The sequence below is a fragment of the Asterias rubens genome, chromosome 7 (genome assembly GCF_902459465.1).
Source record: "Asterias rubens chromosome 7, eAstRub1.3, whole genome shotgun sequence".
Taxonomy (NCBI): domain Eukaryota; kingdom Metazoa; phylum Echinodermata; class Asteroidea; order Forcipulatida; family Asteriidae; genus Asterias; species Asterias rubens.
In genome coordinates this window covers 1,320,114-1,336,520 of record NC_047068.1, presented here as the reverse complement: position 1 = coordinate 1,336,520, position 16,407 = coordinate 1,320,114, and the positions used below count along the sequence as shown (strand labels likewise).

Here is a 16,407-nt window from a genome sequence, read left to right as displayed (position 1 = left end):
AATTATAAGTCATTTCATTTAGGTTTCTCACACATTGCTTTTGGTTATTTCATAATTCATTTCTATGTGTGTTTCCATGAATTTGTACAAAATTAATAAAAACAAAACCGTACAATTATTGACGTCAATTATTGACAAATAGAGATATAATTACACTTGATGTGCTTTCTTCTCTTAACAAAATGACAACCAAATTTGTTCAAATTTCATTAGAAAACATCGCCTAACTACCTTCAGTTTGGGGGATGATACTCCTTTCGTTATTTAAAGGCCCTGGACACTATTGGTAATTACTTAAAATAATTATTAGCATAAAACCTTTCTTGATTACGAGTAATGCGGAGAGGTTGATAGTATAAAACATTGTGAGAAACGGCTCCCTCTGAAGTAATGTAGTTTTCGAGAAAGAAGTAATTTTCCACGAATTTGATTTCGAGACCTCGGATTTAGAATTTGAGGTCTTGAAATCAAGCATCTGAAAGCACACAACTTCGTGTGACAAGGGTGTTTCAGGCCTGTTTGCTTCGTTTTTAAAAGGGCAAGGGCACCAAGGTATTTTCTTCTTGGTAAAGGGCACCCTATGTGGAAATTTGAAATTTGTACTGTAGCATTTCAAGGGCACCAAGGCAATGACCAGGGGCCACGGAGGCAATCGCCTTCGTTGCCTCAATGAAGTATCAGGCCTGGTGTTTTTTTCTTTCATTATTATCTCGCAGCTTCGACGACCGATTGAGCTCAAATTTTCACAGGTTTGTTATTTTATGCATATGTTGAGATATACCAATTGAGAAGACTGGTCTTTGACAATAACCAATAGTGTCCAGTGTCTTTAAGTGAAAAATGCAAGACCACCGAGATGGTCCTCCTACTGTAGGCCCATTGCCTATGTGGTCTCTGTGTCATTCTCAAACTGGGTAAAATATGTATTGTAAATTTGCAAAAGTTTGAAGGTTAAAACGTGTGCATGTGTGTTCCTGTGTTGTCCTGTTGCTAACCCAGGCCAGGCTCTTCCCAATCGGAGAATGTCGCTACAGCAGGCTCCTAGCTCCGGCAGGCGATCCACTCAACAGCTACCTCACTCTACAAGCATGGGGAACCTCCAGCAAGCCGTCAATGGTATTTGCTCCTCTCACTCCTTAAAAACCACCTTCCTGCAAACATTGTCAGCCATTATACCGTCTAGAAGGAGTGGACATGTTGTAGTTTTCATTTATTGCTGTTTATGTTTTCTGCCCAGAGTTTGGGAGCTGCTCTTGTTCACCTATTTTTCTCATCTGTGCTAAAGTTTCATGGCAATGCTTATCTTATAAGGTTAAATTTGCATCAAGGATAAAACATATTAACTTTGGTTTTTCCCATATATACAGCAATGCGTGATAACACTGTATACTCAGTACTTTTTTAAGTTCTGTGAACAAAATCACAAACATATTACTGTTTGTTTGCTTCAGCGAGCAATGCCATGAAATTTTGCCCTGTTCTAGCATTTTGTGACGGATCATTTCCAGTATCAACAAGGATCAAGTGAACAATTCTTATCCCGTTTTCATGAGTTTCTTTGCTTTTGAAGATGTCCTGCCTTCTTTTGCACTGCTGCCATCTTGTCTTCTTCAAAACAAGTTTACATGGATTAACCCTCCTACTGTCAGACCGATCAATATCATCCACTGGTTTTGGAGGATACATTAACTATGCCATCCTGCAAAATGTCATCACGTTGTAAACAACCCTTCTATGGCCGAACATCATGACCATGCACTGTCATATGGTTTAGAATGATATATCATGTACTGTTAAAATGCATTACACATTACATACATTACAAAGATTGCTTTGTGCACAGTTGTGCCACCTCCATTTGCAGTTTTATGCTTTTCAAGTGGTTGGTCAACTCACTGGAAAATGGTGGTAATAGTAGGAGGGTTAACACTGACAAGTTTTTATTCTGATTAAGTCTTGCCACAACTGTCTCTGAGAAAAAGGATCCCATATAAAAAAACACTATGCCTAAAATAGTCGATAAGCAGCCATCTTTGGGTTTAAATAAGTGATGTTTTACGACTCTTGAAAGTCTGCCTTTTAAAAGGCTCTGCCACTAACATGTTGCTAACTTCCCTCGTGTAGTTGATTTTCTTCTGAGTTTCTATACATGTAATGTTCTCTAACTAACACAAACTAACAACAACTTCTAATGATCAGGTGCAAAGAGACAAGCAGCATACATGTAAATGGATTTGGATACAGAAACACAACATGGAGCTAATTTCACAAAGAGTTAAGATTGATCTTGAGAAGGGGGGGTTGTAAGGGGGGTTGCAAACTTTAGTGCTTACTGTAGCAGAAAAACTTGCTAAGGTGCAAGCCTATTTCACAGGTTAGCAGAAAAATGTGACGGCCATATTGCGCGTTTACCATGAATTTGCATTGTGACGTCATTTATTTTCGTGCGGTAAGCACTGGAAAGTTAGCATGCCTTTTCGTCTGCCTACGATTAGCAGTGCTATGAAATGGAAATCGCACAGTAAGCACAAAATTGGCCGCTAAGCAGCACTATGAAATTGGACCCTGGTCTTGGACTTCACTCTTGAAGGGGTACATCAATTTTCCCTCTGGTAAGGGGCAATTCTAGGAGAAAAACTTAAATTGTATTGGAAACTTGCAGAGGGCTCTACAGCAAAAGCATAGGGCACTACGGTAATTGCTGTGGATGCTGAGAAAAACTTAAATTGTATTGGAACCTTGCAGAGGGCTCTACAGCAAAAGCATAGGGCACTACGGTAATTGCTGTGGATGCCGATTTCACGAAACGCTAGGATAACATCCTAACTCGAGTTAGGGCGATTAACCCTACCTAGCTTAGGATGGGTTTAATGCGTCCAACGTATTTGGATACGGAACTGAACTCGTCCTGAGTCCTAAGATTAATCCTAAGTTGGGCAGAGTTTTGTGAAATCGACGGCTGAACTTCACTGCAAAGCAAAGTTTAACATCACAAACCAATCGATTACGATGAATTTGCCAATTCATATCAAGATGAATCTTAGTGCTTTGAGGAATCAAGCCCTCGCTTACCTCATTACACTTTTTTTTTACATAAGCACACAATTTTTTTCTTCAGAATTCTGCCGAATGCCCTCATAGCCTACTTACCAGTCTATGAAGCTATCATATATTATATAACACCCAAGCAGATCCGTGCCATTTGATTGGAGGATTGTCCGTCACGTAATAGCAAATAAAAGTACTACTGCACACTGAGTCACTCACCGTGCATTTTTTGTTCCATCCGAAAATTTTTATTGCACGCTGAGTAAAAACATCACTGCGTGCGCGTGTCTTTGGTAGCGCAGCAGTGTTACTGCAAGGCACATACATTTGGCGTCTGCGTGTCTCAAAATAGCTGCACAGAACGCACATTGTCACTGTTGAATCCAACAGGCTGACCCAAAAGAAACGGGTGTAATTTCACAATTAAAAATTGTAGGCCTATGCTTTGTTTTGAAAGTTGTATCCTCCAATCAAAATGACAAAGATCTGCTTGGATGTTGTATTATTAAACAAATAATGAATGTTTTTCATTCCTGCAATAGTGCAAATATTTTCATTCATCGAAAGATGGAATGTTCCATTCAACTCGGCTCCGCCTCGTTGAATAGAACATTCCATCTTTCAACTCATGAACATATTCGCACCATTGCACTCATAAACATTCATTATGTGTATAACAATAAATAAAGTGGCTGACAAGCTAGCCCTGTGTGTTAATTACATTATTCTACTAAAACCCAAACTTTAAACTGTTTTCAACCTTTCTTGCATGCTACTCATGTCATGGTACATCTCATACAGAAATAAATATCAAGACTTCTTTTTCCACTAAAATCTTTCACCTCGGTTCTTTTGTTTTAATCCCCTTTTTCAAATTTGCTGGCAATTATTTTAACAGGTGTTCACAACTTGGCTATCTCTAACACAATTCTGCTCTTCATTTAGCGAACAGATAATTTAGTGAAGCACAATGAATTGCTTTGTACATATTATAGTCTTTCTAATGTTTAATTTTGTCAGGCTAATTTTGTTTGTTTTTGTGTGTGTGTAAGTTTGGCTTTTTGTTACTATTTTTAAATACATTTGATTGCAGTTTATTTTAATTAATCTTTAATTATGGTTAATGAGTGTAAACACAACTGTATGAGTGTTTATCCTGATAATTCTTTTTCAATTCTTTTTTTTTTAAATGAAATATGTTCGCCAAATCTTTCCAAAACTGAATCAAAATCATTCTGTATGTAAGAGGCACTATGCCTTTCTGCCTTTACATTGTGTGGCAATAGCTTTGGAAAATCAGTTATTAATGTGCATAATTTCTCCATCAAGCAACTGAAGCCCTGTTCATACTTCCTGCGAATGCGAATGCAAAGCGAATTTGACGTCACAACCCTCCTTTCGCAGCGATATTCGCAAGTGAGTTGGACAAAGTTGAACTGCTGCAAATTATTCTTTGCGAATTTGTGACGTCAACATTCGTATCGCATTCGCATTCGCAGGAAGTATGAACCGGGCTTGACTCTCTAATGATACAAAAACCACAACTGGGACTCAAACCCACACTCTGCTGATCAGAAACACAATAGCTTAAAGGCGTGGTCACACAGGCCCCGATAACGAGAACGAAAACGAGAATGATAAAAAAGCACGCCTTCAATTGGTTGAATGAGCGTGGGCATATTCTGCGTTGAGCGTTTCAACCAATAGAATGCGTTCTCTTTGCGTTGTGATTGTTATCGTTTTCTTTATTTCTGCAGTGTGACTTGACCTTAAGTCTGGTGCTTTTATCCTTTCGGCCACTGACAAAGCTGTTAACTCAGTCATGGCCCAAGTCCTTCCTTCTTATGACTGCATGTTGGTTTAAGCAATACATTTTGCATGTGGATTGTTTAGTTTGCTGTGTGACTGCTGTATTTCTGTGAAGTATGGCGAAAGCTAACTTTGAAAAGGCTGTTCCAGCACACATCACTTCTGAGCAGTGTCAAGGTTTGCACAGCATAAAACAATGCAATGTGAACTGTTTGCACCTGAAACTCTATTATGATTAATTAAATAAATCGTTGTGAATAAATGTTTTTGAAGGCCATGTTCAAGTCAGCCATTTGCGAGTTTCATTTGAATAACATCTGGTAAAATAACTTGCTTAGTCACATGTTACCACTTGCATTTTAATGCCTCAGACTACAATGTATAGAGACAGTTGCTATGTCAAATGGTTCTGGGTAAGCTTTTGTATAGCAAAACCGGGTACCATTGTGTCATACACAGCAAAAGCTTGCCCTGAATCACGTCATGTAGCAACTGTCTCAACAGTTTGAGCAATTCAAATTTAAGTGGTAACTTGTGACTAAGCATGATGAGCAAGTTGTTGTACCAGACATTATTCAAATCTAACATGCCAACGGTTAATTGGCAGCTGTTGCTTTGTGCATGCTATGCTGCATGTTAGCATGGTGATTAAACCGCAGCTGCTAATTTGGACATTGCCGAAGCGTACATCGTTTGTGCTGCACAGCAGTAGATTTCTGTTTGCATCCCCTCCTGTCTTTGCTACTGTTTCACAAGCAGACAGCACTAGTCTCTCTAAAAGGCCTAAAAGAAAATTGGCATTATATGCACACAGAGTGTTCCTTATCAAGAAAATCACTAACCAATCTACTTGGTTATCAATTCTGACACATGTGTTATAAACTGTAAACATCCATTTTTTTTTTTTTTTCCCCTTGTCTTTTTTATCGTTTATTCTGTTTATAATTTATTTTAAATATATTTTCACAGTCGTTTATGGTGGTCTGTTTCTGTTCCCTATTTTATTTTACTTAATCTTCAATGTATGCTTTAATTTTCTTTCCTAAGATGATTCTATTTTAATCGTTAACTTTGTACATATCAGATTGTTTTTATATAGGCTATATGAATATTTCTTATTGTTTTTTTTGGTATCCTTTCCTGTAATTGGCGGCTCGTCCGCTGTTGGTTTGGTCAATAAATATATATAACATATTTTTTGAACATGAAAAAAAGAAAAGAAAAAAAAAACATCTTTGGAAATGGTTTCTCCAAACTTCAGGTCAAGTGTCTAGATCACCCGGCAACAGCAGCTCCGGTTCCTCAGGATCTAACGGCTTCACATCGTCTGGAAGCGGGGACGCCTTCTCGGGCAACGGCCCGGTGCTGTTTGAGAGAGGGCGACGTAGCGTAACTGCGGGGATCAGCCAGAGCAACCTGCTGAAGTCAAGCTACAGCAACGTGTACGTGCAGATATGGAAGACCATGCTGACTCTGGCTTCAGATCCGATGCCTTGCGTCAAGAGACTAGCCCAGCAACTCGTCAACCAAATCAACCTCAAGGTAAGGGCTGTGTCTGTGCTGGCGGCTACAGCTACGGCTGGATTAATAATTGTATTGTATTATGTTTTATTCCAAACTGGAACACACCCTATATCCCTGGGTAGGATAACAATATTATAAAAACAAAATACAGTTAATGAATAAGTCATACAGAAAGGAATTTAACTTCTAATAAAAACAAATACATTGGAAAAGCATAATCACACAGTTTGATTTTCTTTTAAAACAGTAAATAAAAAGACATACATGTACTTGGCAACTCAAAAACTTAGCTTCGTCAGGAGTGTCCATCAAAAACTTAAACCGGTCTTCCCTACCAAGAATTTCAAAGCCTTTGTAACGATCAATAATATAATATAAGAAAACGGATTTCTGTTTCAACATCAAGGTGACAATGAAAAAAAATTCTTTATCGGAGTCTTATATAGCGCATGTATCTACCAAACAAGGTACTCAAGGCGCTGAGTATATACAAACTTTCAGAATGATAGGTTATTGCAGTGATGAATTCTGAGACCCAATTATTTAGCATCTTATAAGGGTTTGCAAGGTGCTACAGCGCATACAGCAGCCACAGCCAGGAACACCGGGGCGAACCCCTTCTCTTTTCGATAAGTGCACTGGGTTCTTTTACATGCGTTACCAAACACATGGGACCAACGGCTTTACATTAACGTCCCATCCGAAGGCGTAGCAATGGTTAAGTGTCTTGCTTAAGGACACAAGTGTCAGGGCCATGGTGTTATGCAGTGACATGTAGGACATCCTTAGCAACAGTCATTCCGCCAATTCACATAATAATAATAGTAACCCGTTTTTATATAGCGCTTTTCACACCCTGAGGGCGTCCCAAAACGCTTCACATTATTACCCCTGGTCACTGGGCCTTAACTCACTCCTTAAACCATCTCAGCTCCCTGGTGGGGAGTATGCAGCCTGTGCAACATTAATATGCGCTACTCGGCTAAATCAATCACAGGAACCATCTCTGCCCTCACAGGTACCCATTTACTCCTGGGTGGAGAGAAGCAATTATAGTGAAGTGTCTTGCTCAGGGACACAAGTGTCACGACCAGGATTCGAACCCACACTCTGCTGAACAGAAACACAAGAGCTTGAGTTTGGTGCTCTTATCGGCTCGGCCACGACACATATGACCCAGGTGTTCTCATCGGGAATTTGTCTTTTTTGTACAGCTTTATGTTCTCTAGCTTTCTGTACACAAGTGTGTCTTAGTGCATTGTTTACGAAGCAAAGAAAAACATCTATGGGTCTTTTTAAAAAGGGTGCCAGTGCTAAGACATCTGCTCTAGCAATGCAAATGTCGTGGATGCATATCTCATCCGAGTTATTTGCCAGTTGATATTTTTCAGAGAACTCTGGAAAGTACTAAGTATACATTGCTTAAAGGTAGTGGACACTATTGGTAATTACTCAAAATAACTATTAGTATAAAACCTTACTTGGTAACGAGTAATGAGGAGAGGTTGATAGTATAAAACATTGTAAGAAACGCCTCCATCTGAAGTAATGTAGCTTTCGAGAAAGAAGTAATTTTCCACCAATTTGATTTCGATACCTCAGAATTAGATTTTGAGGTCTCAAAATCAAGTGACAAGGGCGTTTTTTTTCTTTCATTATTATCTCGCAACTACGACGACCAATTGAGCTCAAATTTTCACAGGTTTGTTATTTTATGCATATGTTGAGATACACCAAGTGAGAAGACTGGTCTTTGACAATTACCAAAGGTGTTCTGTGCCTTTAATACATTTAAGTGTAAGGGTCAAAGCACTGCCTTGACGAACAATAGCCTCACTTCTAAATTACAGCCTCACTTTTAAACTGCTGCTTCACTTTCATATCGCCCGAGAAAACCACTCTGTGTCACTTTGTGTTTACTTATATTATAATTTTGTATACCATCAGGCAACCGTAATGGCCAAGCCCCAGCATGTTCTTGATGCAACACGAAGGCCATCAACGTCCGCTCCCAACAGTCCTTCAACGAGAAACGACAACGCCTTGCCCCTCAACCTCAGGTAAAACAATCCCTCTTCTCCACAGATATAGGAGAGCTTTATATCTCAGGCATCGCAAAGAGTGCTTTTTATCAAGTTGTCTCAATCAGGCTTGGAAGTTTCGACCTCCTGATGTTACTCAAGTTTTATCTTTCATAAAGCCTGTAAGAATAAAAAATTGCTAAGCACATAATGGGCAACCCTAACAATAGCCCTGAGCCCGCCAACCACACAACCAATCAGAGCGTTGATTGACTTACACTGGATCCTGTGAGCCCCTTTAAATAAGCCCATATCTCCCTACCTCTTCAGTCTCCTGACGATGACTAGAGCAAGCTAGTTGAAACGTTGAGACGAATTTAAGAACTGACTCCGCGGCAGTACAGTTAATTACGATCCTATAAGCTAAAGTAGTAGTCCTAGCCTATTTCTGTACCATCCGCCCGGTGCCTAGGTAATAGTTAATAAGCAGGACAGTTCATTTCAGAACTGAGAAGTCCCCAGAACACTCGATAAATCTATTCCGCATTAGTAGAATTAAGCAAGACAGTTCTCTAAGAACAAACTCTACCTGGCAAGTAGATACACACATGGTGTTACCACAAACCAAATATACACAGAAAATTCCTGCTTTAAAAAAAACTGATAACCAGCTGAAATTCCATAAAGTTTACTTTGTTGCAACTTGTGCCCCAACACTATCATCAAACCCAGCCATCTTCTCTATCCTTTCAGTGACTCGCCTCCACCGACTACGCTAAATATCCCCAACGAGATAGTTAAACCGGTGCCCATCCGCCCTGGCGAGCAGCCCCCTCCAGCTAGGCCGCAGAACCCTGGTCCAATCGGGGTGGCGTTTTCTCACTCCCAGAACTTCTCGAGGTCCAGGAAGATATTCGACAAAGGTCCAAGCATTGTGAGTTATTTTACAATTCAGACACTATTATACACATATTGACTGGCAATGAGGTAACTAGTGTACGTCTATTCCCACGAGGGACTTTGACTGACCAGAAGAGCGACCTATTTCCTGAGGCCGAAGGCCGTGGGAAATAGGCCCCTCTTCTGGTCAGTGGGGCTTTCTAAACCAAAGATTAATGTATGTAAGCAGGCTCGCAAGCTTTTATGCTTGCAAGCTTTAGAGAAGGCCCTATCACCATAAGTGAAAGTGTCGTGGCCGAGCGGTTAAGAGCACATATCTCAAACTCTGGATTTTCTGATCAGCAGAGTGTGGGTTGGAATCCCCAGCCGTGATACTTGTGTCCTTAAGCAAGACACTTAACCATTGCTTTGTCCTTTGGATGGGACGTAAGCCGTTAGATCCATGTGTTGTGTAAACGTATGTAAAAGAACCCAGTGCACTTATCAAAAAGAGAAGGGGTTCGCCCCGGTGTTCCTGGCTGGATTGGCAGCAAATTGCGCCACAGCACCTTGTAAACCATTACATTGGTGCTAAGAATTAGGTCTTATATCTCAAACTTCGTCCCACCCCTTGCAGTAATAATACCTGGCGCTTTGTATCCTTTGACAAAAGGCGCGTTATAAATACGGTTATTAATATTATCATTATTATTCATAAGTGGCAAGGTGGGTCCGTATCTCTCTCATTACTTACTCCTTTTGCTTCCCAACTCTCCTCCGCAAACTACAGACATACGGAGAGGCAGATGCAGTCAATATCACCACCAAGGATCTCAACATCTCCAGCAAGTTTACGGATTGGTGCTGCAAGTATTTCGCTCAGTCTGTCATGAGGGTAGGTGTTGAGTAGCAGCACAGCATTCCCTTATAAGGAGTTGTTTACTCGAGGGCGGCGGAGGGCTTTACCATTTCATAGCTGGAGGGGTGTTGTGTTGAAAGAAATCATTTAACAATTATAATTTTTTGCATTTATTTTACTTTTTGACTAAAAAGTGTTGATGTTTTTGACCGAAAAGGTATTTATGAATGGGAATCAAAGTGTGTTAAATCGGTTTGCGACTGGTGGTTTAAACCCGCCAAGGCCTGGTTCTTGATAAAATTATCAAGAACCGGGCCTCGTTGTGATTAAACCACTAGTTAAAAACCTCTTCACCACACATTGATTCCCTTATTTAATCACATTGTTTACCCTGATTTTTCCAAATGCAAAAACAATCGGAAATCAGACTTTAGTAGGAAGAATATCATGTCTATAGGATTTGAGGCATTGCATGGTGAGGTGTCAATATATATTTGGTTTGCGGTAACACCATGTGTGTATCTACTTGCCAGGTACAGTTTGTTCTTAGAGAACTGTCTTTCTTTATTGTACTACCGCGGAGTAGATTTGTCGGATGTTGGGGAAACTTCTCAGTTCTGAAAAGAACTGTCCTGCTTTTTTAACTATTATCCGGGCGGATGGTATAGAAAATAGGCTGGGACTACTACTTTAGCTCATAGGATCGTGATTAACTGTACTACCGCGGAGTCAGTTTTTTTAGACAGCAAGACAGTTCTCTAAGAACAAACTCTACCTGGCAAGTAGATACACACATGGTGTTACCACAAACCAAATGTATTATGATACCTCAACGTGCAATGCCTCAAATCCTTGTATCATTTCCGATTTTTTTGTTTTTCCCCACCGGAAATCAAAATCTGAAAATTTGTGATAAAACAGCCTGAAAAGTCTATTGACCCCACGGCGACTAGTGCCACGCTCACCATGTTGGTGGGCAAGTTAGGTTTACGTGTATTAATGCCGCGTTGCCTTAAATGCGCACTTCGCTGCATAACGCACAGCATACTCTATGCATAGAGTTACATATGAAAACGCACAGTGAAATTGCCCACCAGTATGGCGCATTCAAGATTTTTCTGATGATGACGTCAGGTGAAATGGGTCAATAAGAGCCTACACCATGTGTACATGTAGGTCGGCCCTTTTACTCAATCAAAAGTTCCTACTTTTTTTTCCAAGGGCCAAATATTATTCCTGACCAATCTATGGCCCTTTTTGAAACTTCGGCTTTGGATTTGGCTTCAGGCTCCGTCATCTCGTCTGAAGCCCTGAGCGCGTACGCAAAGCTGGTGCAAGTTGTCAAAACAGACGCGGGTCAAGCTAGCCTCAGCTGAATCCAAGGCCAAAGTTGGGTTACGAAAAGAAGGTACTTTTACCAAAGGTCCTTCTAGTTTTCTAAAGGACCCTGATTTTAAAATGAGTTTGATACTTACGGAGTAACGTTTGATCATCTCTGTGTCTGACAGGCACCTGAGGAGATGGATCCATACAGCACGTTACATCAGGAGCGGGAATGGCGATTTCTACGCAACGCCATGGGTAGGAAAGCAGCGAGAGAACAATTACATCGAGCAGGTCAGAAAGAAAGCTTCTTCAATTATCTGCCGTTTTTTAGTTCTGGTTCTGTTTGTCCGATAGTTCTAGCTCTTTTGGTGGTGTTGGTCGGGGATGACATTCCGTTTTTCCGACTTTGAAAATACGTCTTTTGTTTTCAGTCTCGACTTTTTGATATTCCGACTTTGGCAAATTGACTTTTGAAGCAGCAAGCAATTCTCATTTTTTCTTTATTAGTCCGTCGAGCGATGTCCAAAAATTGTTCCATGTCACAATGAATCGGTTGCATATGTGTGCATTATAAATGTTGTTATTATTAGTATACAACTTTATGGGAAAGGGAATGGATATAAATGTTGATCAATCCACTTAACTCTAGTCTCTCCTACTTTTCCACAGCCACATGTCGTCTGGATGACCAGATTTTCATCAACAAGAACCAGGGGATTCCTATTGCGCTCCGCTTCCAGCATTTCAGCCCCCACATCATCGTGGCTGACAAAGAGGGCGTATGGTAAGGACAGAAACACTCATGGAATCACCACTGCTCGAAAGACAAAAACATTGTGGCAAAACATTTCTAATCATGTGAACTCAATTTCCTTATTGATTGAAAAACATTTAAAACTAATTCAGCAAAGATCACAACTTGCTGTTTTCGTTCAAGTAGGTCTTTAAAGACACTGGAGCCTATTGGTAATTGTCAAAGACCAGTGTCTCACTTGGTGTATCTCAACATGTGCATTAAATGACAAACCTGCGAAATTTTGAACCTAATTGGTTGTTCGAAGTTGTGAGATAATAATGGGAGAAAAAAACACCCTTGTCACACGAAGTTGTGTGCTTTCAGATGCTTGATTTCGAGACCTTAAAATCTAATTCTGAGGTCTCAAAATCAAATTCGTGGAAAATTACTTCTTTCTCGAATACTATGTCACTTCAGAGGGAGCCGTATACCATCAACCTCTCCCCATTACTCGTTACCACGTGAGGTTTTATGCTAATCATTATTTTGAGTAATTACCAATAGTGTCCACTGCCTTTAACAGCCTGATTGAATTGTTTCTTGCTAGTGTTTGGAACTGGAAAAATGGAGAGCGAGTAAACACGTTCTCACATCTCAACCATAAAGACACCAAGCTAACGTCAATGGATATACTCAACTCTCACGACATCTCACTCCTCATGACTGGCAGTGGTGAGTAGCTAATTACGTAGGGTGGGTTCGTTTAGCTTCCCCGAGTCGACCCCAGTGTGTGGCGTTTTTTTTAAAATCCAGGACGAACGTGGGTAATTATCTGCACACGTTCATCTTGGGAAAAAAAAAACGCCACACACCGGGGTCGCCCAACTTCACAAGAAGTAGCTAAGCACAACAAAATTATCCTAACCGTGGTCGAGTGGTTAGACTGCAGTACTTGCAACCATAAGGTTGTGGGTTTGAATCCACAAACTAACAGCTGATTTCACAATTACTAGAGTAAATATTGTCGTCTAGTTACTGAATCGCAATTTCTTGATTTGTGCAAATCATAATCAAAGACGTTCAAGCATCGTTTGTATGAGAGAGATATGGGAAGATCATCTAAACAAACAACAGAACAAACAAACAAACAAACAAACATGGTTACCAGCCAAAATACCATCTCACATGAACAAATCTTAGGCTGTTATCCTGCTTAATTGTTTAAGCAGTATTTTCTGGTTATTGGGCCCTTCTAGCGGCTAAACACTGAACTAAAGATCCAATTGTATCAAATATGACGTCACCACTCAAATACCTGCCACACAACCTGGCGTCTGTAAGCGTGTATGTGTGCGTGCGTGTGCCATAGAAATCAAACCGGGAATGCTGGGTGCTGTGTGCTTCATTGATGTATGTGTTTAGACGCGCATATGGCCTGCCCATACAATATGGCTACTTTCATAGCAACAAAGGGGTTATTCGATAGGGTCTATAAGCAGGCATCTTGAGGCCTTTTCACACTACGAAAAATCTCCGTGTTGGACACGGATTTGATTCGGATAATGTGCACTGACCTTTTCACACTACAACTTTTCAACACGGAGTCGATCCGGATATGGCACTTTACCGTGTCGCAACCTACCCTGCCCGGGAGGTGGGTTGATAAATCTCTATCCGTGTCGAAGATTTCAACACTGATCGAAAGCCGTAGTTGGACCTCCGGGTTAATTTTCCAGTCGTGTTGAGTGTGCATGGTGCCATCCGCCCACACTACAGTTGTCCAGCGCGTACGAAAGGCGCTGCGTACATAAAAAGTAGCCGCGTCCTGCTTTGATCCGTGTAAGATTTTGCAGGATGGTGAAACGGTCCCACAATATCCGGATTGAAAGTTACACGTGTAACCAAAAAGCTGATTTCCTGCAGAGCTAGTGTGAAAGCGAAGCTGTTTGTATCCGTGTTACAATTTTACCGAACCAACACGGACCCTATCCGGATAAGGTTTGACACGGATAGAAGGTCGATAGTGTGAAAAGGCTTATGTTCTACAAGGAAACATTTACCTTAGATTATTGAAGTAGTTGGATTGTTTTAATCATATATAAATGAAGAGTTTAGGTGAAGCGTTTGTAAAGTAGTTGTGTTTGAATTGTGCTAGAATTTGGTTGCGATAGGGTTGACTGACCTATCTCAGCTATGTGTACGGCACAGACATTAAATAGTGGTACAGAGATAATATGTGACCTCTCAACTACCCTTGGTTGTTGGTCTTTCTCTTTCCCATCTTACAAACACAAATTGATTAAAATCTTTTAAAAACATCAGTAATCAATAAGGGAATAAAAGAGTAGTGACTCGGTCTCCGTTTAAAACCGGCAGGGTCGTGGATCCTGTGGTAAAGGCCCAAGCCGAAAAGGGCCTTTATCAAATGGCTGTGACCCTGCCGGTTTTAAACGGACGCAAGGTTTCATTCGTTTGTATTTGTTTGTATTTTCAGATGATGGTGCTGTACAGATATGGCGTAACTATTTACCCAATAATGAAAGTGGTGTGGAGCTAGTGTCGTCATGGCATGCCTTATCAGACATGCTACCCTCGGTCAAAGGTATGTCAAATACATAACGTAAATCAAAAGACCAATGGCATTGTCTGCTAGTGTGTATTGTGCTTGTCTCTCACCACCGTGGGCCTGGTTTGATTCCAAACATTTCCCTTTTGGGTAAAAACTACTATTAATATTCTTTATCCCCAATGCAAATTTGACATCTATTATATATCGTTGCGGTACCCGCTGCCTAAACAAAGGCTTCGAACTGCCTCTAGCTACTGAGCAACCTTGGTGGTCTAGTTGGTATGACACTGCTCTAGAATTGCAAGGGTCGTGGGTTCAAATCCCACCCCGAGTTATTTACCTGTGTTATTCTTTCACAGGACTCGGGGAAAGTACTGAGTATACAGTGCTAACACACATCGGTGTTTGGGTGAAACCAAAAATAATATTCCTTATCCCCAATGCAAATTTAATATCTTTTATTGTTATTATTGTTATTATTAAGGGAATAAAAGGGTAGCAACGAGTTCTTTAACGGCCATTTAAAACGAGCGTGTGACGACCCTGCAAGGTTTTAAATGGACATTTAAGAACGAATCACTACTCTTTTATTCCCATTCATAAATGCCCTTTTGCTAAAAAAACAATATAAAACAAACCAATTATAGACACTTTGACAATTGAAAGTTTGAAGTTTGAAATATTTAAAAAAAAAAACTTTGTGAAGAATCTGTTGCGCGTGGGTTGTGTGTATGCAGGCGCACTTAGAAATAGATTACGCGCTGTTACTAATAGCTATGATTCGCATTCCGCGTGATAATCTTGCGCGCGCGCCCGACACGTGGACCCAGCCCGTTATAAATAGTTCAAGCTGGTCATTATCAACCGTTTAAACACCCCCACGTGACACGCTCTCCACCAATAGGAGTAGAGAAACTGTCTGGGGTATTTATGAATATCTATTATTTCAGGAGCTGGTCTAGTGTTAGACTGGGAGCAGGAGTCTGGTATGCTCTTAGCGTCCGGTGATGTTCGTATTATCAGGGTATGGGATACTCAGAGAGAAATAAGACTACAGGTTAGTATGCATTATTTATTGGTATTAAAAGTACCCATGCCTACAGCCTTACTGACTGTGGAGGGGGGGGTAACCCTGTTTCAGCCCCAGTTGTAGGTGGCAACATGCTCCAATTCACCTGGGGTTGAATCCACAAAGAGTTAAGACTAGTCCTACCTTAGGACTAGTCCTAGGAGATATTAAAAATTTAACGCAAGTTAGTCCTAAGTTAGGACGAGTAACTCATCCTAACTCGTAGTCTTAACTCTTTGTGAAATCCACCCCTGATGTTGGTAAATCTTGGTTGCACAATTTTTAGAGCCAGATTTTTTGTGTAGTACTGTCCAACGTGTAATTTAGGTGAAGCGTTTTGCATAGTAGTGATGTTTAAATTGTGCTAGAATTTGGTTGAGATGTGGTTTACTCACCTATCTCAGCTATGTGTACGGCACAGACAGTAAATAGTGGTACGGAGATAATTATGTGACCTCTCAACTACCCTTGGTTGTTGGTCTTTCTCTTTCCCATCTTACAAACACAAATTAAATAAAATCTTGCAAAAAGGCACAGTTATCAAAGAACATTCTGTGTGTGAGTTGC

General features: G+C 40.5%; 1 protein-coding gene across 3 annotated transcripts in view; it reads left to right on the top strand.

Moving 5' to 3' along the window:
* LOC117292520 (regulatory-associated protein of mTOR-like) overlaps positions 1 to 16,407 on the top strand; it is a 60,266-nt gene that overhangs the window by 36,392 nt on the left and 7,467 nt on the right. For 2 of the 3 annotated variants that reach the window (XM_033774594.1, XM_033774593.1), the window contains exons 18-27: positions 1,000 to 1,116; positions 6,119 to 6,399; positions 8,329 to 8,441; positions 9,156 to 9,336; positions 10,072 to 10,176; positions 11,649 to 11,757; positions 12,136 to 12,250; positions 12,810 to 12,934; positions 14,697 to 14,804; positions 15,722 to 15,828. In XM_033774594.1, the coding sequence (XP_033630485.1) occupies positions 1,000 to 1,116; positions 6,119 to 6,399; positions 8,329 to 8,441; positions 9,156 to 9,336; positions 10,072 to 10,176; positions 11,649 to 11,757; positions 12,136 to 12,250; positions 12,810 to 12,934; positions 14,697 to 14,804; positions 15,722 to 15,828 (1,361 nt within the window). The remainder of the gene's footprint in view (positions 1 to 999; positions 1,117 to 6,118; positions 6,400 to 8,328; positions 8,442 to 9,155; positions 9,337 to 10,071; positions 10,177 to 11,648; positions 11,758 to 12,135; positions 12,251 to 12,809; positions 12,935 to 14,696; positions 14,805 to 15,721; positions 15,829 to 16,407) is intronic. The other variant, XM_033774595.1, reaches the window with a different exon arrangement.